This window comes from Cynara cardunculus (genome assembly GCF_001531365.2).
Source record: "Cynara cardunculus var. scolymus isolate 2C chromosome LG 7, CcrdV1, whole genome shotgun sequence".
Taxonomy (NCBI): Eukaryota; Viridiplantae; Streptophyta; class Magnoliopsida; order Asterales; family Asteraceae; genus Cynara; species Cynara cardunculus.
Window position 1 is genome coordinate 9,993,786 of NC_037534.1, and position 11,545 is coordinate 10,005,330.

The following is an 11,545-nucleotide window of genomic DNA, read 5'->3' on the forward strand; positions in this document are numbered from 1 at the left end:
AACAGGGAAACGGGGATTTTTTTTTTCATGTTTGTGTAAAAAAAAGGCTTAAATCAAATGTGTGAGACGCTACACATGTTTAAATCTCACATTTTTCCAATAAACGTTGAATCAAAAGGAATTTAATTTAATACAAGAAATATACATCATTATATAATAATTAACAATGGAAAAAAATAATCTAAAAAAATTAACGTCATATGTACCAAAACATATTGACTAATATCTAAAACCACATATAGTAATATCCAAAATATATTGAAATATAAATTACCATTTACCAATTTAATAGAAATAAATTATATATATATATATATATATATATATATATATATATATATANTATATATATATATATATATATATATATATATATATATATATACGGGTACGGGGCGGGGAGTGTGATACCCGTCCCTGTCCCCATCCTCGGTTTGAGCCAAACGGGGATCCCCGTCCCCGAGACCCGTTTTAATGGGGAATCCCCGTCCCCGGCCGAGGCGGGTGGACCGAGTTCCCCGACGGATCGGGGCCAATTCCCATGCCTATTTGTAACCTTTTTATGATTTATATTTAATTTGTCCCCTCTCTCTATATATAAATATTATAATATTAATATTTGAAAATTAAAGGTCCACATTTTTTACCTTCAAATACAGTGACCAATGTTGGTGAGCTCCATTTTTTTTAGTATTTAGGGTGCATTTGGTACATCGGACAGGGACAGGACAAGGATCCCTATCTCATGTTTGGCATTAATTTTATGTGGAACAGACTAGAACAGAGTGGAACAAAATGGAACATGCCTGTTCCACCCCTACCCCATGGAACAAACTTATATTTTACCAATATAACCTCAAAATAAAACTTAATTTTCTTCTAAAACATCAAATAGGTCTCTCTTTTACATTTTATTCATTCTTTAAATTTTATTTATTGTATTTTATGTTTCTTAAACTTTCATTTTACTATCCTCAAAATATTATTTTTATACGGTTTCTATATTTTTATAATTTATGTAATTTATTATATATTAATAATAAAAAATAATATAGAAAAGAGAGAAAAATAAAAATAGAAAACCACATAAACTTTTTATTTGGTGTCATTTTAATTGTTTTGACGAAAACTTCAAATGATATATTTTATTATAAAAAATAATTATTCTATTATAATTTAATAAATTACATAAATTGTTTTCTTAATTTTATCACCGTCAAACGTATTGCGTAAGGTTCACGTATGCAATTTGTTGTTTTCGATGAGCTTTGTATGTTTTCTCTTGATCAGAGTAGTAAATATTCGATTTTGATTTTACAGGAGTGATTGTACAGGTGGTAGGTGAATTCTTTTGTTTCCTGTAAACCAAGTTTTGTGAATGTGATGATATTATATGAGATCACTAGCCAAATTGTTTTCTTGAGGCTTAGATTTTATTTACTATTTGATATTTAATTCACTTTAATTGATTGTATGCTTGTTGTTAGTAGTTTTTTCTTCTTAGTATAGAATGCATATACATTTGCTTCGATAATGAATTCTTGATGCTTATATTATATTTACCTTTTTCATATATCATTAGTTGATTATAAAATCATGTATTTTTGCAAATGTATTTTTGTAAGTAGTAGTGGTTTGATGTAAGTTATACTTTGCATACCGTATTTGTTAACATTTATATTGATTATTTAGTGAAAAAAAAACACTAAACAACTCACTGGAGGTAAATTAGTCATTTTAACCAGTTATGTCAAGTCCTGTCATGTCTTACCAAACGCTGAACAACTGTCTTGTCCTGTTCTGTCCTGTCTGCATACCAAATGCACCCTTAGTGATAGATTGGAGAAGAAAACATTTCCATTTTAATGTTTATGGTGTTTTTAGTGGTGGGTTAGAGATACCCTAAAATAAATACAGGTGGTAACTGTTGTTATTGCACTTTAAATATTTTTAACATATTTTTAAAAATGAAATATATATGAGATTCTCTCCAAAATAAAGAAAAGCATGAGAGAAATTTAAAAAACTCTTTAAAAATGATTATTATGAGAGAAAATCAAACTTTTATTGCTATGAAAGAAAATCAATGCTCTAATCTTTAAAATAGAATATCTGTTGGATTTAAATGTAATTTATTCTAGAAAATTTTGAGTTTTAAGCCTGACAAGGAGCCCAGTTCTTGGCGCAAAAGGTTTTATCGAACATGATAAATTGAACCAGTCAAATCTGGCAAGCAAATCTGTTCTATGATCGAGTATTGTGCCTATTGGGTCAATCTCTCTATAGCTCAACCTATTCAATAGGGCATTAGCGAGAATTTTAGCTACTCTAATTCAAAAGGTAACCAATGGTTCCCGACTTTCTCTGGTTTCCACGATATGTTTATAGGCATCTCACTTTTCTTGATTTTACAAAACCTGTTGAAAATGCTCCTAAAGATGAGTGATTCGAAGACTGAAGTGTGTTTTCGTTATCAATTCTCATGGTTGCCATCTCTAATATAATACCGACTTATAATTACCACATACAATCCTACGAAAGACAGAATGATCGTGTGAGAATGAAAGTTAAAGGTAAAAAAAAAACATAAGAAGAGATCCATACCTTTGATCATTTTTAACTTCAAACCCACCCATGAATTGCATTTGATACGGGGATTAATCTCAGTACATCTCATCTTAATATGCATCTAAGAAATTGAGATCTCTTCTTACGCTTTTCACCTTACTCTCCTTTTCACCGGAACCAAATCCTCCAACGAAGATATAGTTGAAATGATGAGCAAAGTTGGAAAAGCATTGCAAAAAATTGGTGCAGTTTTATTGGATACAATATGCTTACTACCAAAACCTAAAGACAAAGCAGCCACCATGCAAAGTGAACTCTTAATTCATAAGCTAATCAGCAGTCGTCTGTTTAGATATCTCCAGCACCATGCACCTCCTGTAAATGAATTTCAAGATAACTTCATAAAGTGATTCATGTCTATACACTCTCCTCTTAACTCGAATTATAAAGTGCTTATTTCATCACAACATGCAAATCTAGTCATTTTCGGCTCAAAACTCACCAAATAACCGTTTTATTTTATAAATTTAAGGTGTTTGGGATTGCTTATAAGAACAACTTATTGACTTATTATGACACTGGTAATAAACACTTTTGAGTGTTTGGATAAACAACTTATACCGGTACCAAACCGGTAATAAGAAGTTTTTGAAGAAGTTAAACCCTTTTGACTTATAATAAGTTGACAAGTGCTTTTGTAAAAAATCATAAGTTGTTTCAGATAAGCAATCCCAAACACCCCTAATAAAAAGTTGATTACAGATTATCATAAAAGAGCCGGTAAATTGACCTTAGCAAATTTGCGTCGGACATTTCTTTTTGTGAGATGATGGGATATATTTTTTCCCCACTTCAGCCCGAAAGCAAAAGATTAAGCTACTTGGCACTACAACAAAATTGAGTCCATAAACCACAAGGGTGGTGTCTGATTGGTTTGAGCTTGGACTTCAAAGATAAAAAATGTCTGGAGGTCCCAGGTTCAAATCCAAGTAGGAATAAAAATCCCCTTGTGGCCACGGAGGTTCAAATGCGGTTACTCCAAGCTACCCGCAAAGCAGATGGTCGCCCTGAGATTAGTCGGCTCGCATAGCGGGTAGGATATCCAGATTAATCAAAAAGATTGAGTCTATAAAATTGCATTTATAGAAAATTTGTCTAAAAGTTTCAATAAACACTTTTATAAAAAAACATATGTTTATAGAATCTAACGATAAAATTCCTACCTAAAAGTGTTTTAAGAAGTTTTTAGAACATTTTTAAAATAAAGCTCCACATTAGCTATTTTATATCACTATTTAAAAAAACATGTGCTTATAAGACACTTCTCATGTCATATAAAATAGCTAATACAACGTTTTATTTTATAAATGTACTAAAAAGCTTGTTAAAAGACCTAAAAACGTTCTATAAACTTATTACAACATTTCTAGATAAGACATTTAAAGTCATATATAATGGTCTATTAAGACAAACATTGTCGGGTCCTATAAACCCAAATCTTATTGTAGTGTGGGCCATAGTTGAAGAAGACAATTTGTGGATTTATCAGCTATTTCATAATAATGTTTAATAAACGGGAAATTGGCCAAATTAGTCATTTCTCTCGCATAAATTGATCTCCTAGCCATTCCTCTATATGATTTACCCAAATATCACAACATCTATACAAGTCCCTAGTCCGCCACTTGCGGACCCAACTAACAGACATATTTTTTTATCAGATTTGACCCAGGTCCACAATTGCGACGGCCAAGTCTACAATTTGATTTTTTTATCTTTTGGCTAGGTCCGCAAGTGGCGGATGTGAGACTTGTGACGAAGCGATATTTGGATAAACCAAGAAAAACAATACCTAAAGAGACCAGTTAATATAATAAGAATGGTTATTTTTGCCGATTTTCTTTAATAAACGGGTTTTTATGAATTCTTTAGACAAAACGGACTAATTTGTTAAATTTCTGTGCATAAAATGTTTAGAAATGCTTAGATCAGAACAGATGACATCACCTTGTTTTCAAGTACAGTTCCATCGGGAATTTCCAATTTCTCTCCTGATTTTGCAGCGACCACCACTTTACCCTTGGCAAACAAACAAGAAAAATGTCAACAAATCCTAAAGACCCATGATTTTGGTGTTGCTATTCGGGCATGTTAGACTTTAGAGTCCCACATAGGTTAGACTTGAACAAATTCTCCTTTATATATATTGAAACCTCCATGACTCTCCTAAAGGCTCTTTTTTAGAGTGATTTGGGTTTCACATATTCTTACATGGTACTAAAGCCAAGGTCGTACTCGCCTGACCCTTCACTTGTTATATATGTTGGAACCTCTCTTCTCTCCTCAAGGGCTCTTTTGAAAAGTGATATGGGGTTTCACATATTTTCACACGACAAAAGTTGATTATCGACAACTTTAACCGGTTCCACACAGAACCCACCTCCAAGAACACCAATATGAGGGGATGCTTGTCTTTTAATTAGGCAAAGTTGCTCTGTCCCTTTGCAAACTAAGCTACACGTCGAAGGCTTAATGTTGTTATTATATTATACAAATTGGGTAAGCGTTCAGATGAGCTTTTCTTAACTATTAAGACCATCATCTCTTACTCAGTAAAAGGCAATAACCGAGCTCCTATTGTTCCTTAGTCGTGTTGGACATAATAAAATAGTTGGACACCGTTGTGTATAATTTGAGATCGCAAAAAATCACCTCAAATATTGGAATCACCAAACCAGGTTATTACCTTGAGAACCACAGAAGCTCCAAACCATACGTCACCAGAAACCTTTAAGCTATCGAGCGCGATAATGCTGGGGATGGACTTGAAACGCTTCAAGAAGTCTCCAACCTGTATGAAAATTAATTATAATGCGGTTAGTAAACAAAGAATACAAATCCTCTTTATTTGAATTACGTTTTTGGTCCCTATGGTTTTGTTAAGAGTTGTGATTTTCATCCTTATAATTTAGAAATTGTGGCTTTTGTTTCTATAGTTTGTAATTTATTGTTATTTTTGTCCTTATAATTTACAATTTATTATTCATTCAGTCCTTGTGGTTTACAATTCTTTACAGGCTTGGTCCCTTGTACTTAAAGGTAGGAACTAATCCAAGGATTAAAATAGCAATAAATTGCAAACCACAAGGACTAAAATCATAATATTTAAACCACAAGAACAAAAATCTGAATCATTAACAAACCATAGGGACGAAAATCATAATTTCTAAACCACGGGGACGAAAATCATAATTTGCTCTTATTTTATTTAATTATCTTTTTATTCTCTATGTTCGAGGGATGAGCTAAATGCATCCCTATTTACTAATTTTCTCCTCACACACAACATCAAGATTCATTTTTGCATTTTGAATGTATGATTTGATATAATTATAACATAACACTAATTGTTAATGACGTGTGAGGAGTTGGTTGTTGTTCACTGTTTAAAATATAAAATTACCTTCTTGAATTCAGGGCCCAATTCGATTGAAGGGTTAGCAGGGTTTGTTCTAGCTGGGTTACGAATCACTTGCCCATCCTTTTCAGTGTAAAGATCGGACTGCATATTAAAATTGACGTTAATATAATAGAAATTGATCAATGTAATACAATAACAACAATATTTAATGTTACTCTTCCAAAACGTTAAATAATTTTATCCAAGTATCCAACTACTTCGGTCAAAAAATCTTAATTCATTCAAAACCTTTTTAATGTATAAATAACCCAACCCAACCCAACATGCAACAGGAATGGTTTGGATTATATGCATTAAAAAACGTTCGACACTTGGGAAACATAGTTTTAGAAATATAGTTAAATTAAAATGTAAAACCTAAAAGAGAGAGAATCAAATACAATGGTGACTGTACAATGGCATTAGAATGATCAAAATATAAGTACATATAAAATTGATGATAATATACATATTTCAATAGAAATATTGAATTAAATCCATCAATACATAGTTACGGTTTAAATTGGATCTCTCTAAGAAGTGAGAGATTCAGATTTTGCTCGATAAGGTTGAATATATTAGGTCAGGGTTAATTTGACCCTAACCCTAACAAACGTACTATCCCGATTTATAGATTAAAGACATTGACTTTCAACTGGTTCAGATTGAATTAGTTGGCCTAAGTTTGAGGTTTTGTTGGGTATGGCAGGTTTATGTACACCCTAATTCGAATCAGATTGGTTGGTTGTCATCTTTGCAGTTGAAAAAAGTGGAGTCGGCTTGTTTATAGTCAGTCGTTCTAACGAATTTATGGGCTATTTGGTCTAATCGAAATGGGACTCCTTTTAGGCTTCCTAAGCCTAAGAAAACAGCATTGTGGGATAGCATTGTGACATTTTCGTTCTTTTAGGTTACAAATAGGAATAGTAAGTTTAACATTAATTTAATGGGTTGGTTACAAAACCTCTTTCTTGCTATCTCTTACATGTACTTTGTTTTTTCTAACTTTTTGCTAGTTTTTTTAAATAAAATCTCCGCCATTTAAGGCAACTAACCTAGCAATGTAACGAATCATGCATGCTTTGCGTTTGATTTTTTTCAAATATTTGTGGAAAGACGAGACTAAATCTACAAAATTAATATATTGATCTGAAAGGTTTGAAGCAGTTTTTCAGATGTTCATGTTTTTACAAAAAAATGTTTTTTAAAAGTAAGTAGTTCCTCAATAACAAATTTAAAATAAAAAAATGTTTTGTGTTCGAATCAACGGATAAGCTTTTTGTTCCAATCCTTTGACGTATATGGGCAGAGGTCATTATAAACAATAAATAACCGAAGGTGAGGTAAAAATGATTAACCTGAACAAGAAGCAAATCTGAACTTGCTTTCACTGGAAGGAATCGAGATCGTGGAACGTTGATGCCAATAGCATTATCGAAGAACTGGTAATAAAACAACACAGTTGTGTAAGCAACAGCATCATCATAATTCATAATCAAGATCAGAGTCCTTACGAGCCCAGTCCCAACGGTGTAAACAAAAACGGTCCTTGGCCACCCAACACTCCTAACCGAACCTGATCTGTATCATTTTTCTTTATGTTTTTTTAATTTATAAAAGTTTTTGGTTGCATCGGCATAAACAAGTCCAGATATATGGACAGTTACCAATCAGTTTTAACCCGTCCTTATATGGACTCCGGTCCTAATCCTGCCATTTCTGGATGGGTCTTTCCTATAAAAAAATAGGACCGATCCTGGCTCAGGACTGGTCTGGTCCTTAACCAGTTGCATCGGTCCGGTCCTTCTTGGTCTGGTCCTCGGTCTAGATTTGGTAGTTGGTCCTTAGGTGCATCTATCAAAAAGTAATTATATAGCATTAAGAAAAGAAAGAAAATAATAATATTGAAGGAATTTAGATACAACATCAAGATTATGAAGTGAGACATACCCTAATTGCAGCACCAGCTGCTGTTTCTAACTGGAGAACTTTAACCCCGTTGACTTCCTGTAAACCATGAAATGCTCTAATAAATAACCAACTAAAAATGTTTTTCTAGGTGTAGGTAAACTGTTAAGGCTTTATCTTTGCTTTCCGGATGTCATCGGTTCGAGTCCCTTCAGGGCCCTGAATGTTTGTCTGGCTGTTGACCTTAGGATGATATAGAATTAGTCGAGGTACATGCAAGTTCCCAGACACCTTTGGTTATCCAAACATAAAAAGAGTTTCCAAACCCTTAGGGTTAGGTCAACTATTAAGTTCTTATGTTTGTTTCTCAGAGGTCATCGGTTCGAGTTCCTGGGTCACTAAATGTTTATCTAACTATTAACTTTAGGACCTTATAGGATTAGTCGAGGTGTGTTCAAGTTGACCCGATAACCTATGGTTATCAAAACATAAAATTGATTTTCTAAACCCTTAAGGGTAGGTTCACTATTAACACTATTAAGGTCTTATGTTCATTTCTCAGACCGGTTCCCTTCAAGGCACCGAATGCTTGTCTGACTGTTAACTAAAGTTTAGTCAAGGTCCAAGCAAGCTGACACAGACACCTATGGTCATCTTAACATAAAAATGATTTTCTAAACCCTCAAGGGTAGGTCAACTATTAATGCCTTGTGTATGTTTTCCAGAGGTCACTGGTTCGAGTCCCTTTAGGGCCACCGAATATTTGTTTGGCTGTTAACTGTAGGACCCCATATAATTAGTCAAGGTGTGTGCAAGTTGATCAGGGCACATATGGGTATCCAAACAAAAAAATGATATTCTAAGTTGATAACGCAAACACCTTTGGGTTGGGAATAATCTCCATCTTAAGTGCTTGTGCTTCCACAAGTCTTCTAACCGCGCTCAAGTTCAACCACCTGCATACTAAAATGTGAGTGGTACATCAGACATACATGTTAAGACATATGCAAGATCATGACTTACAAGTTGTTCGTGTTAAAGATCTTGAATTTGTCAATTGACTTGAACTCATTAACCTGCTCAAGTCAAAGCAATGAGACATCATCCATGGACTCAACCGAAAATCAAATGTCTTTCTATGATTTTAACGTCATTCGTTCATAAATCCATGCTAGATTGATGCACATCAAGTAGATTTTTAAGGTTGGTTTTGTTTGGGGAGGAGTGGAAGTAGTTCTAATCCCTATATATGTGAGAAGTAAGGTCTGAGGAGGATTAGGGCATCTACAACATATTCTCTCTAAAACAAAGAAAATGGAGATTTTAACCCCTTTTTTTTGGTTCAGCAGATTCTCTAACACTTTGTGCGAAATAGAGAAAGTATTAGAGTACAAAAATCTCCAAATTTAACGAACTCTCTAAAATTAATGCTGAAGAGAGAGAGAGAGAGAGAGAGAGAGAGAGAAATTGTTTTTTAGTGTTCCCAGCAATAAAATTGAATGTATTATCATTTCATATAAAATCTAATCTATTGAACATACTCATAATACAATTAATGTTAAAATCTTCAAAATACAGAATGTGTTGGAGTTGAATGTAATTTGCTATAGAGATTTCAGATTTTGCTTCCTCACCTTAGAGAAAATACAAGGAATTTGTTGGAGATGCTCTTAAGATGTAAGCGGAGCCCTATGTTCCACCCATAAGAGTAGAGAGGTTGGGCAGTAAACTAAAAGGAAAAGAAAAGAACCAGAACTCACATGCTCATCAGGAACTTGTGCAATTTCCAGTAGCTGCAATAACAGAAAAAACGAGCATAAACAGAAAAGACTGGCAGATAGGGGACATAGATCGAAGGAGGCTAAAAGACGTTATGATTAACTCTCATTTTTGGTTTGACGGAACTGTCAACAGCAGGGTACTTTTTTCTTAAGTATATATATTTATACACAGCAAATACTCAAGCACACACCTTATTGGTGAGGTTTGAACCTTTGACATTCCAAGATGTTGGGCTTTACCGGTAACCTAGGTACCGTTGGGCCAATGACCCTCTTATATTTTGTCTTATTATCACGAAATTGTGTGAACTGGAACAACAGATTCAACAACAGCGAATTGTTCTCTGATAACATTGATTCATATTTTGAAGAAGGCATATTATTATTTTCTCCAAGATTTGGTCTAATGTAATCATCGACAATTGGAGGGAAAACTTGTATTGGCTTAATCATGAAACTCATACATAAGAATTACAGAACACAAATGCTTCATTGATAGCATCAATTCTTATAAGATTGAAAAGGTTAAAAAGCATGTAGAGTTAAAGTGCTAGAAGAGAGAGACACAGACCGCTAGTAAAAGTTAATCTCTCAATACAAACAATGAGAGAAAATGAAAACTGCAAAAAGTTAATCTCATAATTTCCAATAAATTTAAATCGGAGCTACATAAGCTTGAGTCTATGATATTCCCTAACAGGAAGGGGTGGATAACCAAATAAGAGGTCTTGATTTCGATCCAGGATAATGCGATTTTCCACCCCCATGATGACCCTAGGACCGGTATGATGGGGGCCTCGAAAGAATGGGATAAAAATCTCCTTTCCCCAAGCTCTGTGTCCCACCATTCATGTGCCGACACATCGCCATTTGTTGATTATATATCCTGGGGATTTTTATTCGGATGGATGACGCATACCCCCCCTCCCTAAGTTTGAGTCCTTCCGTTAGTCAACCTAGAGCTAATCATAACTTTATCAATTATCCTCGCCAAGTGAATTTTCATATTGTAATACCCATTTCCAAGATCTTCCGTGTTCATGGAATAGAAAAGGAGAAATGGACGTTGTAAGCTTAACACAACAAATTTTGACTTTTAAAGGATGCCTCGGTTGGATTTTAAATGGAAGAAACTTCCAAACATTAACTTGCTTCATTGTTTATTTCTGGGCTATTGGATACTTGAAATAGGTAGATCATTTACCTTACCTGTGCATAATGACTTCCTGAGAGGTAAAGTACCAGCCTATAACATATGTATTCGTACCGTAAGCAAATCTTATCATTTATTTGCTAGAACGAAAACTATGTCATCTCATGTTGAGTGCACTCAATAAATTAGTCATTCAAGTTCTATGACTCGTTAATCTTTAACCTATTTCTCCTTACTATTCATTATCTGATGCTTCTTGAGTTCCCAAATTTATGCAACCACTACAAAGTACAGAAGCTGGTCTAATAGACAAACTTGCATCTTCAACAAAGTGTTAGCTGAAGGAAAAGAACAATAAATGGCCATATTCACTTAAACGAAATCATTAAGTTTATGATCCGAAATACAGCCTGATAAAGTCAACTACCAAATCTATGGGCACGGCTGCAATTGGGTATGGGGGAGGCTAATGGCACCCCTATCATTTGCTAATGCCACCCCTATCTCCCTATGTAATCATTCTTTTTTTGTTTCATTTTTGTGTTTTTGTCTTTTTCTCTTTTCTTTTTATACTAATTTCATTTTACTTAGTTTATTTAATTATAAATATATTATTATTATTATTATACATATTATTTATTACCCTGTAAATTTTTTATTATTACTAAAAAATAT

General features: G+C 33.7%; 1 protein-coding gene across 2 annotated transcripts in view; it reads right to left on the bottom strand.

Moving 5' to 3' along the window:
- Window positions 1-2,638: 2,638 nt before the first annotated feature.
- The window catches only part of LOC112515292 (UTP--glucose-1-phosphate uridylyltransferase-like), a 14,631-nt gene continuing 5,724 nt past the window's right edge, over window positions 2,639-11,545 (bottom strand). For both annotated transcript variants that reach the window (XM_025122014.1, XM_025122012.1), the window contains 9 exons: window positions 9,697-9,729; window positions 8,960-9,012; window positions 8,817-8,892; window positions 7,979-8,035; window positions 7,387-7,470; window positions 6,032-6,130; window positions 5,315-5,419; window positions 4,576-4,647; window positions 2,639-2,943 (listed from right to left, as the gene is read on the bottom strand). In XM_025122014.1, the coding sequence (XP_024977782.1) occupies window positions 2,917-2,943; window positions 4,576-4,647; window positions 5,315-5,419; window positions 6,032-6,130; window positions 7,387-7,470; window positions 7,979-8,035; window positions 8,817-8,892; window positions 8,960-9,012; window positions 9,697-9,729 (606 nt within the window). In that variant the 3' untranslated portion in view covers window positions 2,639-2,916. The remainder of the gene's footprint in view (window positions 2,944-4,575; window positions 4,648-5,314; window positions 5,420-6,031; window positions 6,131-7,386; window positions 7,471-7,978; window positions 8,036-8,816; window positions 8,893-8,959; window positions 9,013-9,696; window positions 9,730-11,545) is intronic.